This window comes from Protopterus annectens, chromosome 15.part0 (genome assembly GCF_019279795.1).
Source record: "Protopterus annectens isolate FY-2018-M chromosome 15.part0, PAN1.0, whole genome shotgun sequence".
In the NCBI taxonomy this organism is placed as follows: Eukaryota; Metazoa; Chordata; order Ceratodontiformes; family Protopteridae; genus Protopterus; species Protopterus annectens.
The window spans coordinates 247062344-247084308 of record NC_056749.1 but is presented as its reverse complement, the minus strand read 5'-3'; the positions used below and the strand labels follow the sequence as shown (position 1 = coordinate 247084308).

Genomic DNA, 21965 nt, shown 5'->3' with positions numbered 1-21965 from the left:
ACTTGTCCATTCTGAAGCACTGTTGCAACTGCCTCGTGTACACAGACAACCCTCTCCTCTAAACTCCAAACACTCAGACCTGTGAGAGTTACCCTTATATCACCAAATGTGGAAATATTCACTCTCCAGCGAAGACTGCACTAGCTGGTCAAGAGGATAAGGTCAACACCTGCACCACACCATGTGGAACACATAGCTCGACACAACACTCCACTATGACAGCCCTGACATACACTTAAAAACCATATGACAGTAAGGCACTGCATACAGCCTACCTTGATCTGGCCAAGGGTTTTGATACCATTCCTCAGTCAGGAATTATTGCTAAACCCACCAAACTAGGCACCAACCCCTATATCAGTGGATGGGTTGCAAATTGGTTCATAGAACATAGTGTGACAGTGGCAAAATCCAAGTCAAACTGGCAAGCAGTCACAAGTGGAGTCCCATATGGATCAGTACTGGGTAGTGGGTCTACTTTATGCGCTCGAAAGCTGAAAAACCCAAATCTAAATTGCACGACACGTAAAGAGCGAACCGCGAATACATCGAACGAACGAAACCGCAAAAGTGGAAATACTGAATTTGCATAATTGGCCAGTCTGCGGTATCTCTCCGTAAGGTAAATGTGCGATAGTTATGGACCTTAGGGTTAGGGAGGGGTTAAGATAAGTGGATAGGTAGGTAGTGTATGTAAGGTTTTGTGTAGGTAATGTATGTAAGGTTTAGTGTAGGGTTTTGTTAAGTGTATGTGTGCGGAATATTTAGTTTGTTTGGGTATAGCTCCATAGGGGAAGTGTGCGGTAGTTACGGACCTTAGGGTTAGGGAGGGGTTAAGGATAGTCATAGATAGTTGTGTGTGTGGAGTTTAGTGTAGGGTTAGCAGTAGGGTTTTGGTGCTTTAATTTAGGGTTAGAAGTAGGGTTTTGGTTAGTATATGTATGTGTTTTTTTATTGTGTTTGGGTAGGTAGTATGTTGCGGGTGGTGGGTTGGCCGACTATGATGGTTTAAGGTTTTAAATTTCGCGCTTTAGTACATTTGACGTATTTGTGGTTCGCTCTTTATGTGTCACACTATTTGGATTTGTGTTTTTCGTGTTTTGAGCATATAAAGTAGACCCCTGGGTAGTGTCCTGTCCAGCATCTACTTTTCAGGTGTCCAGCCGAACACAGAGGAACTCTGGCTGACCAAGTTTACAGAGGACTGCAAGCTGGGAGCTATCATTAACTCCACATGTGATGCAGACATCCTACAGAAAGGCCTCACTGAGACCAATGTGTGGTGTAGAAACCATGGCCAGAAGCTTAACATCACAAAATGCATCATCATCCCCTTTGGTAAGACACTCATTTCCCAATGAGTACCACATCAATGGGAGCCCAATGAACATTGTAGGCATTATAAGAGATCTGGGGACACAGGTTGACAGCAACTTATTCTTCAACCACCACATTGCCACTGTGGTCAGGAAGTCCGTCTATGTGGCACATTGCATTACCAAGGTTTTTGCATAAAGGAAGACAGAGGTAATGATCTCTGTCTACTGTTCCCTCATTTGACCACTCATCAGGTATTCTGGCCCATTTGCCATGTACCTCAATAGACACCTGCAACAGCTGGACAGGCCACAGAAGCACCTCACAAAGAGGTTCCTAGGCATTAAACACACATCCTACACAGACAAACTCAGAAGACTTCAGCTATTCTCTGTGCCATTTCACCTAGTTAGAGGATATCTGTGCTTGATTTACAAAGCCATATCTGACCCAGCTGTTTTAGACATGCTACATATAAAAACATTCCAATCCCTCCACACCACACACTCTAGAGACTTCTACCTCATTACCACAATTACCACAACATGCTGGTGGGACAGGTCCCTCACCAAGAGACTGCACATGCCCTGGAATACACTTCCCATACATGTCATGCAGAGCACCTAGCTGACCCTGTTTCAGTGAAATCTTGATGAGTCGATGGGTAATAGTTCACCTCCAGGATCACTGCAGTGGCTCTACTTGATACAGGCACTGGGAAGTAACATTGGGTGCCACAATGCAGGGCTCTTCTATGGGCTAGGCTTATAAAGGCTCCTGGGCCATTAGCCTACTACACACTTATGAACCTATAAGAAGAATTACATCACCAGGACTGATAAAGTAGGGCAGTGGGTGTTAAAGTTATCAAAACACTTTGTCCTACAAACAGACACACTTTGACACACTCAAACATACTTGCCAGAAGTGAGTATAGAACCCCTACCTAACTAGTTATTTGTACCATAGTGTTATGCAGTTATCGCATGTGCCACAGAGCTTATGGGGCTGAGGCTTAACAAAAGTGACTTCTAAGTTGAGTGATATCTGCAGGACTGTTAAAGTGGGAAAGGGGAAGTATACTGGGTTTGAATGGACCCAAAAACTTTAATGTGTAAACACACAGTTTGACATTTGGCAGGACTGAGATTAGAACTCCTACCAAAATAATTATTTGTACTATAGTGTTATGCAGTTATCACATGTACCACAAAGCTTATGTAGCTGAGGCCTGACGAAAGGGACTTCTAAGGTGAATGATATCTGCAGGACTGCTAAAGTGGGAAAGGGGAAGTGTACTGGGTTTGAATGGACCCAAAAGCTTTAACTTGTAAACACACACACAGACACACACACACACACACACACACACACACACACACACACACACACACACACACACACACACACACACACACACACACACACACACACAGTTTGAATTTTGCTAAGACTGAGATTAGAACTCTTACCTAAGTAATTATTTGTATTATAGTGTTATGCAGGCATTGCACACACCATAGAGCATATGGGGCTGAGGCCTGATGAAAGGGACTTCTAAGATGACTGATATCTGCAGGACTGCTAAAGTAGAGAAAGGGGAAGTGTACTGGATTTGAATGGACCAAAAAGGGGAAGTGTACTGGATTTGAATGGACCAAAAAGCTTTAACTTGTAAACACAAACACACAGACTCACTTTGACATTTGCCATGATGGAGAGTAGAACTGCTGCCTAACTAGTTATTTGTACTATAGTGTTAAACAGTTATCACACACGCCATGGAGCTCATAGGGCTGAGGCCTGACGAAAGGTACTTCTGTGGTGACAGACATCTTCAGGACTGCTAATGTCGGGCAATGGGAAGTGCACTGGGTGAGGAAGGCCTGTTCATTCCTAGATCCTACTGAAATTTCTCTAATAGATCCTACTGACATTTCTGTAAGTGTATGAGCATGCCCAGTGTGACCTTCTATAGTACATGTGGGACTCCATTCCAGGAATTGTTATACTCCAGTCTGGTTTGTTTAGTGCTACAGTTATACCTCTCAACCTGTTGGTGCAAGATATCTGGAGCAGCCCATCAAAATGGGGGGACAATGGGCCATACGGTGATTGTGACTATTTCTCACAGTAATGTATGGGTTGGTAGGGTTGCAGGGCTTGTTTTAGCAAACATCTGACATATATGCTGTTTGACACTGTCATGTATTGTTTCAGTACCTAGCGACATGCCTCCTCAGATCATTAGTGATTTACCAGAGAAATACAGGATGGGTACACCAAAATTATGGGACAAATGCTATGTCTTCTTGCACAATCCAGCTTGTTGAGAGGTGTGCCTACAAGCAATTGACTGCTGGAGCTGTGGAAACAGTCCATCACCTTGGTGATATATTACAATGGTGGAATCTCTGTGCATTTCTGTTCTGGCCTGGACTGATTTGCAGACCACAGTTTGGTAATATAAGTCAGACAGGATCAGAGTAACAGGCAGACTCCAGATAGATTTGTAAGGGATAAGATATGGGGGGTGTCCTAGGTCAGATATGTTAGCCTATAGCTACTAGTGCTTTGCATAGGGGTCTGCTCAAAAGTTGACTGCACTTGGAGGGTCTTGTGTGTGTCAGACTGTTTGACCAGCCTGGAGGTGTGTGTTTGTCTGAGATATATGTATGGTCCACCTCATTTTGCTTGGCTGGCCACATTTTGGGGTCAGGATGTTGGATAGGATGAGTGATTAGGGAAGGGTGTGTTACTCCCCATGGCTGTGGGCCAGGGTTCTGGAAAGGCAGACATGTCACCATCTTCAAGGGTTAGGACTGCCTGCAATGAGTGCATTTCCATGTTTAGACTCCTAGCCCTGCCTGTTGACTGTACAGAGTATCACAAAATGTCCACATTCATGACTCGTATATCTTTCTGGTTACGCAAACGAGTGTGGTTTTCAAGGAAAAGTGTTTTGCAAGTCACTTAGGGTTGATGCCAGATATTACTGACATTTGACATTGCAGTTTCTGACTTCTTACCCATCAGACATTCCATGCTACTACAATCATTCCTTCAACTTTATTACATTATTAGAGCAGTATTTCAAAGGTGTCCTTCTCTTTGGGCCTTTTTTACCCCATTATTCATGGTTTGGTCAGATTTCTGACTGTCTGACACTGGCAGGTTTTCTCCTAGCACTTAGCAGCATGGCCTTTCTTTGTCTTTTTTAGACGTTATGTTGCTGTTATGGATCCCATGACACTCCCTAACAGGGCACTGTGGGTGAGGCATGGGCATTTGCCACAGGCCTGTAGGCCAGGTGTGACAGAAGCAGGCCCTCTGTAACAAGGCAGTGCATTCTGATATGTTCCCAGGCTGCCAGCAGTGGACAACCCTAGGATGGCACCAGTAAGTTGACTGTGGGTGTTACTGATAATTTCTTTCTGTTTGTGTTGAGTCATCACTCTAGTTGATGGCTGGATGCTGCTAGGGACATGTTACTGCATTTCTATGGGACTATGGGGGGGTGACACATCTGTACACAATACACATTTGAAGAGACTGTGCTGATAAATTTGGTCCCATTTAGCATAGTGGTGTGCCCTATCTTTCAGACTACAGGCATAATAGTATCAACCACAGGTCAGATTATTCTGGCATAGACATTTGTAGTTTCAGACTTCTTACCTTTCAAAGGCATACTTCCCCTGCCAGACCTGTTGTGATATCACTGTGCAAAAGTCTGTGGGTGGGGATTTCACGGATGTCACCATGTGAGGGCCTTTTCCAGGCATTTATGTATGTTTTTCTACAGCTGATCTGCTAAGTGAGGCTGGGGTTGGGTATGGAACCCTCACTTTGACATCCATGCATGTGACCTATGAAACCCCCCCCCCCCAGTTATTTGGCTCACCACATATACTGCAGTGGTATTTGTCAGCTAGGGTGGTACTGCATGGTGTGGGTAGGCCAGTACTGGGAATACACTTCCTGCCATCCCACAGAGCTGTCAGTTGTCTGCTGCTATCCCAGTAAGCCACCCCATTTCCTTGCATGCTTGAATCAATACCATCAATATGCTATCAGAACATTCTATTCCATTCATTAATTTTGTTAAGAAGTCTGACTTACTTTGTGCCTGAGGCTGTTGTGAGGATGGTGCTTGAGGGTTGACTATGTCAGATGCACACAGTACACTGCCTATACATGATAGGGTATAAGTGGTGTATTGTTTGGCATCCATTTTACTGTGTGTGCGAGTCAGAGAGAGAGAGAGAGAGAGAGAGAGATCAGTCTCTTGGGTCCTACAGTGTCAGTGTATGTACTATGCATTGCCTCTTTGCCAAGGACAGGGCATATTGGGCATGCCTCCATCTGCCTACAGGGGCAGGCTCAGGATGTTCTTCCTCCGAGTCCCTCTGTGCCTCTGGAGACCTTGGCAATGGTGGGGCGGGGCTGTGTGGCCCTTCTCCATTTTGTTCCTGTTGCAGCTGTTTCCACAGGATCATACTGTGTAGCATGGCACATACTATGAACATGTGTGCACATGTGGCTGGAGAGTACCGCAAGGCTCCACTGGATATGTCAAGGCAGTGGAACCGTGACTTGAGCATCTCAAAGACATGCTCTATAATGATCCTGGTTTGTGCGTGTGCCTCATTATGGCATTCTTGTGTGGGTGCGTGTGCATTTCTTATGGGTGTCATCATCCATGGCTCCAGTGCATAGCCAGCATCCCCCACCAGATGGCCATATGGAATGTCCCCACTGGCAAACGCCTGGTAGAACTGTGACGAATGACAGATGTGGGAGTTGTGATAGCTTCCAGGGCAGCCAGCACACGCATTCATGATAATGACCTGGGCATCACACATGTCCTGGAATTTGATGGAGTGGAACCCCTTGTGGTTTAGGTAGACCCTACCCTTGTCACCGGGTGGTGCTTTGATGTGGATGTGCGTACAGTCTATGGCACCCAGTACCTCTGGGTATTCTTCTACATGGTGGAAGAGATGCATATTGCTGGTCCTCTCCTCATTGATGCTGGGGAAGTAAATGTGCTCAGTGGCATGCAGTCACATGGCATCCAGGAACTGGTGGAGTATCCTGGACACAGATGCCTGTGAGACCCTCATGGTATCACCAGTTGGTCTTTGGAAAGTACCTGTAGCTAGTATTCTTAAGGCTACACACACCTTGCTATCCACTGGGATGCATTCCCCTCTGTTGGTTCTGGGTCTGAGGTGAGGCTGGCACAGCTCTAAAAGTTGTTGACGTATGTCCCTGTCCACCCTGTAGCACTCTACTATCTCCAGATCATGTAGCCCGTGGTAGGTTACCCTTGGTCTGAACACTCTTCTCCTCCTCCTTGGTCTGATTTGGTTGTCAGCATTATCCTCCTCACCACCCTCAGTCTCTAGCACATACTGATAGATCAGAGCAACAGCAGCCCCTAACAGGTTTTGTTAGTTTTGTCAGTTTAAAATTCCCCCAAATGTGTACACCAGTGGTGTAAAATTTGCAGGAAAAAACAGACTGAAAGGTTTTTGCATAGTTTATAGTAGTGTGCTGGGCTGCTGCCTGTGTAATTGGCTGATTCTGATACATTTCCCCTGTCAGCTATGGTTGTTGATTGCCTCCCTTCTGCAGTTTCCCCTTCCCATTTCCTCCCCGTTTAAGCCCTGATGTGTGTCGTGCATTCCCGATGCTGAAATGTAAACAGTTCTGCTATCCCCTGTGGGTTTTTCTTTTTTTTTTAGGCCTGGTGCACACCACGCAGACCTGTTTAGCTAAAGTAAATACGTTTAAGCAGAACTGGCCCTCCCTGGACGCAAACACACTCTGCATTTCATGGAATAGGAAATACAGCCTCAGACACACCCCCTTCCTTAGCTATGCTTAGCTAAGGGCAAACATGGGCCACTAAGCTCCAATGTGCTTACAGCAAGCATGACACATCCCCTTTTCATGTTAGCTGCTCCTCCTGCCTAAACCATGGGTGTTAAAGCACCTACATGGTTAGGTGAGTCTGACACTTAGAAGAAATTTGTGATTCAGTATAAATCCCCTCATTTGCATACACCACTGCCTTACTCCTGAGTTACTACACTTACACTGAGCTTTTCCCCTTAACAACCACTATTCCCTGGTATTGCTTTCATTCTGCATGCCATTGACTATAATGTCAAAATGCAGATTTCTGTCTTAATTGATTTTTCCCCTTTTTTTTATTTTCAGCACAATGCCATTTGTGCGCAGCTGCCCTATGCTTCAATGGCCGAGATCGGCCAAAAAAAAAAGTTTTATTTTAAAAATGTTTTAACTGTTTTTCATGCCAATGGCCATATATTTGGTCATGGGCATGCCTAATAAATGGAATACATGCTTTATTTGAGGCTGTCATGCCTCCGTTTTCCTAGCTAGTAACTGAATACATTTCTGCAGGTTACACTATTCCTGCCCAAACATCTGCCTACTTGCTGAATCACTAATTCATCTCATTTGCATGGTTTTCACCTGCAAATGAGGTAATTAACATAAGGCAGTGGTGTTCATGCAGGAAGAGTGTGGGAATGCTTGTGCACGTCCTGGGAGCTCTATACTGAATTGCTTGGTGGACATATTGCATGCAGCAGATCCTGCACTATTCCTGCACGTCATGCAGGTCTTAATGAATCCCAGGGAAAATATAAATTCCAAAGTCAGAAGAATAAACAAACTGCATCTAAATAAATATAAAGCAGCTTACCTGGATGTTAGCTGCAGTGAAATCAATTTTAACATAAATACAAACACTTTTTTTCTTCAATGTATATTTCAAATTACTACAAGAGGATAATTTACTTAAAACTGATCTGCAACTGAAATCTACTATAAAAAGGTGTAGTACTGTCAGAATCAACACAAAACTTCTTGGGAGTAATTATAGATGATAACCATATATTTGACCTGTGTGTTAAAAATAACAGAAAAAAGACTCATTAAAAATTAGGAATGCTTTACAGCCATAAAAACTTAGCATCACCACCAATAACACTCTTGCCACTACCTACATTCTCCCATCTCTCTTATATGGAGCACCCATCCCAACCAACCTTCAAGCTACTGTTTAAAATAAGCTGGAGGCATGGTATTATAAGGTTCCAAACTTTGCCATCAACAAACAATACCACCATCATCACTGTATTGCCCTTAAGGCTTTGAATTATCTCAAATTGCCTCACCACTTAGATTACATACAGTTTATATCTACACACATTATTTACAAAGCTGATGACTGCCCTGCTTTTACTCCTATTCTATCACTCTAATAGACTACTTTGATTTAATGAACATCTTCTCAGCATATATAAACCCCACAAATGCTCTTGCCAAAGTCTCTACTCATACTCTGTTACTAAAAAGTTTAATTCTATCCCTCTGCAAATCCAATCTACTGCTAACCTCTCCACCTTCAAACTCCTACTAAAAAAATACCTAAATAAAACCTGTCTCTGCTCCTGCACTACTCCAGGCTGAACTAGTCCCTTCCTTCTTCTACCACCAGCATGCTTTGAATATGTTCAGACAGAAGGAATCAATAAAATCTGTTTTACAGATAAAAATCAAATATATTTTGCCTAGGCTACATTATCTAGTCAACTCTGTTCCAAAGAGTATATGCAGTGTTTATTGCCATCGCTATGAACTGCAGTTTATGAATCTACTGACGATGTTCTTTTTCATCTTGTTACAACTGTCTAAATATTTGCACTATGTATGTATAGGTTCACACTGTATGAGCTGTAGCTGAATTTTTCTTAGTTAATATGTCATTCTTCTGTATTAGATTTTGTAATATCTTTATTTAACTACTATCATGTTATGCTAATATGGAGCTTTTCTCCACAGGCATCCCCTGAAAATGGGATATTGTCCCAATCCAACTTTTCCATAAACAAATGTCAAATAAAAGCAAATAAATAAGTTTAGCACCTTCTAGTGATTAATATTTTTTATTACATACACAAATGTTAATTATAGAAATCAGTAGAGAAATAGCAAGTTAAAGTAGAATACTTCATCCATCCCTGGGGGATAAAGAGTACCTAATGAAGCTCTCCAGAATATTTTTTCTTTATCTAAAATATAGTGTCATTGCCCAGGATGTATTCCATCAGATATTACTTTATCTATACCTATAAATGTAAAAATTTAAGTCTGATGCAATTTCTTATGTTTAACATGCAGACAATGTTCCCTTAAAATATAATTCACTAATGTGAATAATTATATGTTGTTTCCAGGCTCTGGAAATCTGAGCAATGTAAATGGCACTTCACCTACATACAACCATGGAAACTATCAAACACATGCTACAAATAATTGTCTAATTTCAGCACATGGTACAAATAATTATCTGATTTCAAAAGTCTTTGTGGCATTGACAGATGTAAAGAATTATGTATTACAGGCCTACATATAGTGGGAACAATTCCCACATGGAGAAGGTCTACCAGGTACCTCAAAGGGTCACAAAGACCTATTGATAATACTTAAAGGTCTATTTTACCAAGTGAGGGTCTATCTACCTGTTTTATCTCTTCTAAAGCCCAAATTTCAGAAGTGCCTCAAAAATGAATTATGCCTTAGACTATGCCAACGCTTATTAAACACTTGCTTGAGTTTCGGTCAGCTGATTTGGGTAAGCTCACATATGGTCAAGCAATTTCTGGTTTTCCATGATACATATATATTCACAGCGGCAAATAAAAGAAGTAGACTAAAATTAAATCTGTATTAGACAAGTTGCAAAATTAAAGCAAAGTTAGATACCTTTTATAGAAGCACACCACTTCACATATATTCTTTGGCACAATATAATCAATTCAACATTACATAAGTTGGTTAATTCTTACCTTCCCTTAAACCTGATTCCTCCCCAAAACATTCTTCTGTGTGTATTGTTCCTACAATTTCCATTTTTCTATGTAATTTGCTCCTGGTCTTTTCTAAAGATCCCACTTCCAGTTCTTTTGACTCTGTTGCAAAATTCACTAGTTCAAATATGTTTGGTTTAGACTCTGATTTCCATTTTCCAGTAACTGATTTTTTGGCAGCCACCAGAATTAAAACTTAACAAGACCTTACTATGTCTAGGCGATTCAGATCTTGTATCCCAGTTCAGAAAAAATAATTTCCTTAGTTACACCCATTTGCTCATAAAGTATTTCTGACAGAGTACTCTATAGGGAATTTTTAAAGTCTGCCAACTCATTACACTCCCAAAACAGACATTCCCAGTTACATATTTCTTCCCCATCACACCTCCAATATTTGCCATTTCCCTGAGGAAAAATTCTTTGGAGTCTGAATTGGCCATAGGTGCGAGTGTGATTATGTGGTGTGGAAGAACAACAGTGGCAGGGCTAGTCACACGGCAGTGTACACTGCAGGCTAGCCACCCAGTGATGTACACCTTGGATCTAGATGATTGTCACCATTGAAGTGACACCCTGACCCCTTGTACAAAAATGGGAAAAAAGGGTAGCGGATGGATGGATGGACAGATGGGGTATGAAATATGTATGCAAATACTTCCCAGAAAAAATCCTAAATCTTCTAGACTTTGATGCATATTTGGAAGGCATGCATATGTCCTCCTTATGTTACTTTTTGAATTGCTTATCCAGTCTCTCTTCCCAATCTTTCTAAAATCCTCTGACTGATTCCTGTAGTTATCATGCAATACTGTATATGCCCTACTAATTATCCTTTTTTTAACAGCAGCTTCTGTTCTCGATTCAACTAAAAACTCTAGCAGTGCAAGTTTTTCAATTAGGATTCCCCTGTTTCTTTCTCTTTGTCTATACTGTGTCAGTCCCTGATAGGGTAGGTAGCCACTAGCCTGCAGTCCAAATGTCTTCTTGGTCTCTTCTCATTCTCTTACCTTTCTCTCTCTAATTACTTGTTCCCAATACTTTGGTTCCTTTGCCATTTTCCTCCAGTAAATCCCATTCCCTTCTTACCTATTTTCTATATCACTAATTGCAGTCATTCCTATCTGCAGAATCTCCTTTCCCCTTTCCCATGTTGGCTTAGTTCTTAGAATACTTTCTGTTACTTTATAAATATAATATTCTGTATGACTGTTGTTATTCTCCTTAATGATCTGCATCCAAAATCTCATTTTCTCCTTATTTCTTGAATTTCCCCCTGCTTCAACATCATCATCCTTTCCACTTTGAATTTTAGATTTTGGGTTGCGTTATGTATAAGAGCCTTAACTGTGTAGCTCTAAAATATCCCTTCAGATCAGGTAATCCTAAACTACCTTGTTCTATTGGAAGGATCAACTTATCCCACTTGGGTCTTGCGCTCTTCCTCTCGCAGATAAAATCCTTCAACACAACATTAATTACTATCCATAACTTCTCCTCTGGTTGATAAAAATACACCTGACCTGTGCATAAAACTAAAGGGACTTAATATTTTTACAGTTTGTGCCTTCCTATCCATAGACAAGAGCTTCCAGTTTTTCAGTTTTTGTATTATCTTTTGTTTAGTCTCTTCCCACATATCCTTAGTCGGCGTAACAGAATCCTTTTTAATGCATACTTCTAAATACTTCAGTTCATCGTGACCCCATAAATAAATATAGGTTTTGCTGAACCAATTTATGTGTGGGTACATAGTTTACAGCTACAGAGTTTGCTTTATCTTCACTGATTTTATATCCTGGAAAAAAAAAAAACTTAAAACTGCCTCAGAATGTTCTACAACACTGAGATGACCTTTACTGGTTTTATCACGTACAAAAGAATATCATTTGCAAATAAAACCAACTTTTTTTGATTTCCATGCCAATTAAATGATTACATTTCTGTCCCTTATTTTCATTGATAATCTTTCTAAATATAATGCAAATAACAAAGGGAGAAGAGGACACTCCTGCCTCGTTCCTCTGTTCAGGCGCAACTTATCATAGAGGAACCCTCCCATTTTGATTTTTGCCTCTGATTCCTCATATATCCTCCTAACCAATATTATTATTGTATTAGGGAATGCAAATATTTCCATTGCCCTACTCATAAAATCCCAGCTTACTCTGTCAAATGCTTTCTCTACATCAAGACCAACCAACAACAGCACTATTTTCTTACATTCTGCTTCCCTCTGAATCATCATTTTTCGATTAATGTTGTCAAATGTTTGACAAAGCCACATTGATCCATATCTATCAATTTTGGTAATGCTTTTGCTATTCTTTTACTCAATATAAACATAAATACTTTATAATCATGGTTTAAAATTGAAATGGGCCTATATGAAGCTAGATCTGATCAATCTTTACTATTTTTAGGTATTACAGCCACCACAGCTTTTTCAGGCTGTTGGTGCTTCCCCTCCTCTTAAAATACTGATTAGAAAACTTCCAGATCTTTATCACTTTCTTACCTCCTATCTGTCAAACTTCAATTGGAATGCCATCTATTCCTGGAGACTTTCCCTCAGATTAATTATACTTCTCTGTTTTTATTTCATCTCCTATCTTAACTGTTAATTATTGAGCCTCATCTATCTCTGACCTTGGCATATTTAAGTCTTCCATAAATATTTCAATTTGTGCTTTTTCTTGATTTCCACATTTCTTTGCTTTATACACATTTTAATAACATTTCCAAAATATCTCTAATACGTCTTCAGGATCTCTGGTTATTTTTCTTGTTATAGGCCTCCTAAGTTTGGCAATGACCCTTTCTGCTTTCTGTTCCCTTAGTCATCTTAAACGTTTTTGTGCTTTAAAGTTATCAAAAAAAAAAAACAGTTGCTTATTATCAGTCTTTCTAAACTCATGCATTTTATCCAGGCACTCCCTTGTTTTTTATTTAGCACTCTGCTGTTGTGCCTGTTCTTGTTATTATGCAATACCTAAACCTTTGTCAGCCCCTCTACATAATTTTTGTTACTTCTCAATCAGCTCTCTTTTTCTTTTATCTCTGCCCTATTTTAAACTCCACTTTCATTTATCCCACTGTCTAGTTATAATTTCTGAAGAACTTTCTATCTTCCTTAATAACCCCAAAATATTTCCACTACTCAATTTTCTCTCTTTTTAACATAGAAGTGGGAAAGCACCACTGTCTCATTTTTACTTCATTACCTTTCATTTGTATCTTAGTTATTATTGGCACATAATTTTAAATGGTTATTCAATGTGAGACAAAGCTCTCAATTAAATGCACATGTTCCTGTGAAATATAATTTCTGTCTAGTCTAGCACAGTTATTGTACCTTGGGAAATCATTTGTAAATTCTCTCGGAGTTCCTACTACTGAATTCATGCCTTCCAAACCAAATATTTTCACAAATTTCTTCAGAAATCTATTCTCTTTTGTTATAATTTCCCTTCTAGGTTCCAGATAAATCCTCACTGTTGCAAATCAAATTCCAGTCCCCACCTATCAATAATATTCCCTGCTGAAAGCTGATTATTTATTCCAAAGTTGTTTTAAGCTCCATAGTAGCAGTTTTATATTGAATATAAATACATGCCAACATAATCCTACTCACTTGCCAGTAGCCTCTTACTACTACAAATCTACCATTATTATCTTTTTTCCTCTTCTATCACTTTTGCAGCTCCTCTAACAATTAATATAAATGCTCCACTTTTCCTCTGCCCCTAATACTCTTCTGAATATCCACCCTGAAATCCTTTCTTTATCAAATTCACATGCTCAGTTCTTTCCAAATGTGTCTCCTGCAGTATTACTATTTGCAAAATGCATTTCTTAATATAATTCAACACTCTTTCCTTTTCATCTATACCCTGTGAGACCATTCGCATACCAACATAATATGGACAGTGTAGCCATTATGATAAGAGGTTATTATTCCCACTTTTTGTATAGGACAGCTTTTTTGGATGTCTGTTTCCAGCTTTTGTGATACATATACCCATTAATGTTTGGCAAGTTGATCTTTTATACAGCTATTTCTTGTCCTCTCCATTTGATTCTACGTCACATTTCACAAGACTTTTTGTTTTAATGAAAACACTTAAACAAAAAAGCCAAACACACCCCCAGAATATCCCCAGAAGCTATTAACTTAAAACAAACAAACAAAACTATATACATCTTCTAATAAGCTTCGTCACTTTTTAAGTCATTTTCTACACTTACAGGTGATTCCCTTTACTACAGTTTTTTTTATCAGTTTATTGGTAAAACAGAATGGCAGGGATGTTTGAGATAACTTGGGACACAGTCATAGGTTCATAGGCATGTACTAGGCTAATGACCACAAGGTCCTTTTTCAGCCTTGCCATGCATCCCAAATTTCTGATAAGTTCTGGTACCATTTATAAGTGTAAGCAGGGGTTTAGGAGATGAAACATTTACACACAAGGACCTGGTAGATGAAGCATTTACAGGCTGCCTGTGTTCAATAGAGACTTAGGTGCCAAAATCAGGGATGCATTTCCTGTTCCCCATCCAGTTGTCCAAGCCTGTTACAGAGAAGGGGTAGTCTCTGGAATATACACATGTCTCTCTAGCAAGTCCTATTTATATCACAGGCAATGTTTAAGTTGACTCTTAGGGGTGTATTGCCAATATGATAGTTACCATGGCTGGATAACTTCCTGAAGGATATTACTGTGCATTTCTTGGCATTTAGTTTTAGTCCATGGCTCTGACACAGGTTATTTGTCTGTGTCAGCCCTCCATGGAGAAAATTTGTGTTGATGAGGAATTGTATGACTGCTCCTAATTTGCAGTCGTCTGCAAATTTAGTCAGTCAGAGGCCCATGACACTGGCCTTGATGTCTGAGAAGTAAATGCCAAAAAGGAGTGGTCCCAGGAATAGGCCTAGAATGAATTATGGATTACATCTGCTAGTGAATAGTGGACATTTTTTGCAGTTTTATGGTTGATAGCATGAAGAGAAGGACCACAAATGTTAGTAAAGTTGGAAGAACTGCTCAGCTGCATAGCCTTTCTACTGTGTGTTATCAGTTCTTTGGTATTAATTTTCATACTGTTGTCATTTAATTGAAAAGAGTTTTAGCTTATCGCCAGTCCTAGTTTTTTTTGTCAGAGCATGCTGGAAAAGTAGCTAAAGAGCGTGTCATTTCCGAAGTATGTCTGTCATACTTAAAAGTGCCTCTATTAGTTAATATTTAATAAATATTCCAAAGTAGGCTAGAATGCATTTCATTGCCCCAGTTCCTCTTCATTCCCCCCTCCTTCCCTTAACCAATAAAGGATGAAACTAGGTTCGTAGTTTGCAAAGAACAAAGGACAACAGGTCACTTGATAATCATTTTTATTTGGTGCTTTAAGCAGCTTATTGGTAGTCTGTGTTAGCCATCTTTTTTGTGTCAGATTTTTGTCCTTCCAGGAATTTTGTTTCTAATAATCATAACTATGGACCCCTTTTCATCACTGGAAGATCTTGATATAACTTTCTTGATCATTGTTCATATTTCCCATTCATGAAGAAGCACTGGGAGGCAATTTACAGGTAAGGATAAAGTAACTAAAGGGTTGACATGTTCTGATGACTGTAGAAGGTTTTATAACCACATTTCCTACTTTATAGCCATTACCTACCTCCACTTTCCCCGATAAACCGTCATGTCACAGGATGACTATTTTAAATGGTCAAAACCTTAAATACTCAGCAACAGTAACCAGAACCCATTAAAAAAAAGTTTTAGTCTGAGATGTGTAGTAGTGCTGCTAGATACTTGTATTTCTATAAAAGCACAGAAATATAGGATGTTATTATTCAAGCAATCACTGGGACCATAAGAATCATAGCTCTTAAACACTCATAGGAAAAGAGAATGTGTCCTAACACCCTCTTAATAAGAATGTATTTAAGAAAAATACAGCAATAATGATGCTAGTGCTTGCCATCTTTTTCGAAGAGGGCCGTACAGATAACCCATGGAGTAAATCTGTGGTTACCCATCTATTCATCTAAGCTTGCTTGAATCTAGCCATACCACTGTTCTACTTGATGTATAGATGGAGTTTGTTCCATAGATGGAAAATACATTGGGCTAAGGGTGTCAGGTATGCCATTGGTCCAGCTAAGGTATAGAGGTTTGAATAAAGATGGCTTGTCATGTTTCAGTAAGTTCGACAAATGTCATCACATAGGAGCCAGTAGGACTGATAGTTGAGCTAGTCTTTCAGGATTGTTGATAAGTTTAAGGCCTTTGATTTTCTTAGTAAGAAATCTATGTGAGTGTTCTAGTTGGGCAATGTGCTTTGTTTAGTGTATGCTTAATGTACTAGCCTGGATGTCAGCAAAATAGATACTAAAGAGGAAAAGTCCCAGCAGTGAACTCTCTGGTGGACTTCTGGGTACCCAAAACTTTTACAACCCGAGTTCCATCAGATAACAATCCATCGAATAATATAGGGATTTATATTAGGATTTAGTAATTTGTCTATAATGCAGCATAAGGGGTGGCATCAAAAGTTGTGATCAGTGCTAACCAGGCAGAATGAGAAACCACTGCCCAATGAGGTTTTCAGGGTTCAGGAGGCAGGATTTATCTTTCACAAAACCAAATTGGTTTGGGTCAAGGTCAGTAAAGTTGCCAATATCTGCAATTATTAGATCAGGTATTATTCTTTCAATGGCCTTAAACATAAAGCTGATGGGACTGATGAACCTGTAATTACCAGAGTTCAGAAGACAAATCACCTTTATTTGCACCTGTACAGGCTTATGAACAAACCCAGCTGCTAAGCTAAGATTGAAAAGACTGAGAAAAGGTTCTGATATTTTATATTTAGCATTGATGATAACACATCCAGGTATGTTGTTGGGTCCCATAGAGGTGTTATTTTTAGCTGTATAAAGGAATTGTAGGACTTGGTCTATAGCCATGTTGGGAGTACTAAATGTATGCTCCTGGCAACACCAAAACTCCTGCTGATCTTTTTTTTTTTAACTTTTAACTGGGCGGCACAGTGGTGCAGTGGTTAAAGTTGTCACCTCACAGCAGGAGGTTCTCCAGTTTGATTCTTGGCTGGAGTGCCTTCTGTGTGGAGTTTGCATGTTCTCCCTGCGTTTGTGTGAGTTTCCTCTGTGTATTCTGGTTTCATCCCACAATCCAAAAACATGCATCTAGAGAAATTCTCCCTGGGCCTCCACTGAAAATAGGCTCCTTCCTGGTCAACAAATGATAAATAAAATAAAACTAGCCAAAGTTTCACAGCAAGGTTGGCACCTGCCTGACTGGGGCTGTGACATTCTGTTTGGTATTTTACTTGACAAGGCAGAAGCACAGTATTGTATCCATGCTACACTCCTCTGAATGGAACCTTAATGTTGGGAGGTCCTTAGTGGAGCTGTGATATGTTGCAATACAAATTAAAACACTTTAGAGCCACAGTCTTTAACTTTTGTTGATATTTTTTTAGTTAGTCTGACTGGCATGTGCACAATTTAACAATAATATTCAGTTTAGATAAGACTCATTTAGTACATGTCATACTTGGATGCTTGGTTACTGGAACCATCTAGATCTCTATTGAACTGCAGTGTTATACAGGCTCACAGGATTAAAGTCCAAGTAGGTACCATCTTTAAAAAGAAAAGAAAAGAAATACATAAGAACAACAATAAACAATGGAAACAATGAAGGTGAATGACTCAAGGGAGATATGAGAAACATTATTTCACACACAAAAGGAGGAAGATAAGTGGAAATGCCTTCCTTAGTAGGTAATATGGCCACAGACACTATCAGAATTCAAGAGTGCATAGGACATGCAGAACACAACTCTTATGAGAAAGCAAAAAATTCAAGGTGTTGGTTATGTAGAATCTGTAAATTATCTAAAGATCATACCAAACAAAACAAGCTAAATGGTCCTTATTTGCAATTAAAATGAATGTTGCTATATGCCCTTTAAATGTCAAACGTCAGTGTTAACATGCTGTCTAAATATGTAATATATTTGATCTTTTAATAATGTACACTGTTCTACATGTATGATGTTTCATTTCCTATTTTTGACTTATCCAGATAACCTAAGAAAAACATGGCTGCATTTTAGTGGGTCACCCTGATTATGAAAAATGAAACAGGGATTTAATGCCACAATCTTCCTCTGTTTTAGTGTGCTGCTTAGTCCACTGTGCTACTGTACATCGATTACTGGTTGGGATTCCACGCTTCTAGATTTTCCCAGTTAGCCAAGTTTCTGCTCTACTTACTTCTTTCCTTGGAATCACCTACAATCCTTCTTCAGGTGGACAAATTCTGTCATCATAGATGTGTTAGTTTTACCATTTACTAGACAAATTCTACAATGAATCATTGATTTCTCTATGCTGACAATATACTGTTCTCTTTGCCAGTTCTTGATTTTAACTCTTTTTCGTGATATATCCAGCAACACCCTCTTAACACCTATTTTTAAGTAACTGTTAATCTTTCCCTTTGCCTTAATTTGTCCATTCTTCTAGCAGTGGCATTTTTTCCACATACCATGCATTCACATGTATTTCCTTGTATATTGTTTAAAGTTTGCTAGGTGCTGGTTTTATCAATGTGACAAGAATGAGAAAATCAAGCTTCTTTGATTGTTTTTCAACAAATGCATTTGCTAAAAAAACAAACAAAAAATGGTATTTGTGAAGGAAAATTTAGTCAACAATGGTTTCAAGTAGGATGCAAATACTTCAGTATCATTCTGAGGCCATGCATCCCGCACCTCCCTGTTTATAATAAACTCTGAGGTCACTGCATTCTAGGGGCATTTTGAGCAACTTCCTGCTTAACCGGATCACAGTCAATGAGTTCTCTGCTTGCTGCATGGAGTGTTGACAAGGTAAATGACTCTCAAGCAAATGTATATCATTTTCACCAAATGCCATTTGACAAGAAAAAAACTGAAATAACATTCCATGAAGAATAATGATTAAGCCAAAGATCGAGCAAGGACAAACACTTTCACATTCAGGGAGCAAACCCTACTTACAATAATTAATTCTGAGGTTATTGAATATTGGGGGAAAAAAAGGCAAGCTTCCCACATAACAGTAGCCATGGACTTAAGCAGTTTCCCTTTTAGTCAAATCCCAGTCAAGATGTCCACACATTGCATGGACTTATGACAGACTGAAGGACAGACAAGATTACTGCTGTATGCATTTAATAAATTACATTTATGCTTATATGTTTTAGTACTAACTCTGTGCATCACTGTCCTATAATTGCTATTTTTGTTTTTCAATTACAACCCTATCACAAGACTTCATAGCAAAATAATCCATAGATTACTATAATTTTTCAAGCTACCTGCTTTCAAATGAAAAAAATGCAATGATGCATTATTATTATTAGTTTATATGCAGTATTGTAGTATTGTGGTCTTATATGCAACATTGTGATCTTAGGTAAATATTTGTCTAATGGCTGGATATGCTTAATTATATGGTGATGAACAGGAATAAAGCTAGTAACTTGGAAATTGACAAATGTGGGGTGATAAAGCAATAATTATATTTGTGAAACATGTCAGAACAAGCAAATCTGAAAATATTGGACTTTGTTAAACTTGTAGAAGACTTTAAAGCATATGCCCTGCTTCGTGTTATCAATGGTCAGAGAATAAAATCAGTACTTTAATAGATAAGGCCTCAAGTGCATTATACGTATAACCAAATCATATAAATAAAAAGTGCTAAAAATCAACAAAAAAATTACATGTTTGCACTTACTGGATGGTCAGCATCCAGTTCAGACCCATACATCAGAACCCTGTGGGAGCATTTGTCTAGTTCTGAGATTTTCCTTGGGAACCAGGGTGCCTCACTTACATCTGTGAAAAGCAAAGCATAGTTAGAAACAGAAACAACACATAAAGGGAAAAGAGATCATTTATAAGATATACAGCCACTGGTTTAGCAGCTAATAATATAATACATGTAAGATTACAAAAGTTAGTATAGGTAAACTAAAAGTTAAAAGAAAACACAGAACAGTATATGTAGAAAATAGTCTAGCAAGTAAAAAGACATAAATAACCACAGTATCAGTGACTTCCACAACATTCAAAAATAATCAAAAATGCACCAAGTTTAAAATAGTATAAAATAATTGTTTTGGATCCATTTAAAGGTTAATTTAAAAACAGTACTTGGGCAACTATAGTGAAACAAACTGCTCTTATTCAAAACTATTTTGATTTATGGTGTTTTTTTAAGAAACTAGAACCCTCAATTTGGAAAAGAAAGCAAATTTGTCTGCTCTGACCACAACTGAATATAACATATGGTGGAGCAACTACAATATTTCAAGCTTCCGCTTTTGAGCACTAGAAAGCTGCTGTAATTTTTCACAATTTATTTGATTAGAAAACTGTTAATCACTTTTCATGCATATAACCTTTTTATGAACATACTAGAAAACTTGAGATATACAAAAGATATGTAGTAATAGTCATGCAATGGTGATAATTCAGGCTATTCCCTTCCAAATTAATTCTGATTTACACTTATTGAATGAACCTTGGGAGAGCACCATGGAACAGAACTGTAAGGCAGGTGACTAAATGGTTTATCTCGGTTTCTCTGACCCCTGCCATTTTTAGTATGTGGTGGGGCAACTGTGATTTTTACAAACAATTTCAAATATAAAACGTGGAAGAATAAAATAATTTCACACCTCTGTTAGTAACTTAATTTGATCTATGATGAACAATCTTTCTATTAGAACATATTGTACAACTCTTGAAATAGTGACCATCTGGAAGCATACTGAACAATTTAAAATGCGCAGAACAAGAAAATGCTGAGCAGAGCAACAACTTTTCAGTCAGGCTAAGAAAATCTGTAATAAGACCATCATACATAGTTCCTCCTTTTACTGAGCATACTTTTTTTTCTGTAATTCATAGAAAGTGTAATAAGAAAACAATTCAAAGATCATAAGCACGTAATATGTCTACATACTTATTTCTATAACAAAGAAAAAAGTTTTAACCAGACCAAATACAATAAATGACCAAGGGCTTTCTGGCTCTTCTGTTATTGCCATACATGTATAATGGCACTAACAATCCATATTGTCAAAAAGAATGAACAACAGACATTAAACAAAGGTGCGTTCACATAGAAGCTTTACTGAAGATAGCCTCTGGTTGCAAGTTCAGATGATTCACTTACCTATTAACACCAGCACATTTAAAGACAAACTATTCTATTTCAAACATTAACACATGATGTTCACTTACTTTACAGAAAATGTATACCCAATATTTACAATTATATACAATGGTATTCATTGCTATACTATGTAAATAATGATGGTACATTTGAAAATGGAATTGCAAGGAAAACAAACAACTCATGATAATTCAGCAATATAATTTGCAATTATAGACAGTAACTAGAAGTTTCTTGATCAGCTTTTCAAACATATAAATAAAGTACTGCTTGTTTCTTTCATGCTGTAGGTTGACTGGAACAGTTATTGATCTTGTTATAAGGTACATGATGTAATAGGCTAAGGCATATGTCAAGCCTTTTCCTCTACAACATCCAATGTAGTGACAAACTCTAAATGAACCTCAGACTCAAAGGGTTGAGTTGCAACTGTAAGAGAACTTTCCAGTAAGGCTATCATACTTTTGCTTCAGCAA

The 21965-nt window shown here is 38.8% G+C and overlaps 1 protein-coding gene across 1 annotated transcript in view; it reads right to left on the bottom strand.

Annotated features, from left to right (window-relative positions):
- Positions 1 to 21965, bottom strand: part of TPH2 (tryptophan hydroxylase 2) — a 471178-nt gene that overhangs the window by 221887 nt on the left and 227326 nt on the right. Inside the window, exon 4 of the mRNA XM_044056995.1 lies at positions 20044 to 20144. Coding sequence (XP_043912930.1) covers positions 20044 to 20144 — 101 coding nt within the window. The remainder of the gene's footprint in view (positions 1 to 20043; positions 20145 to 21965) is intronic.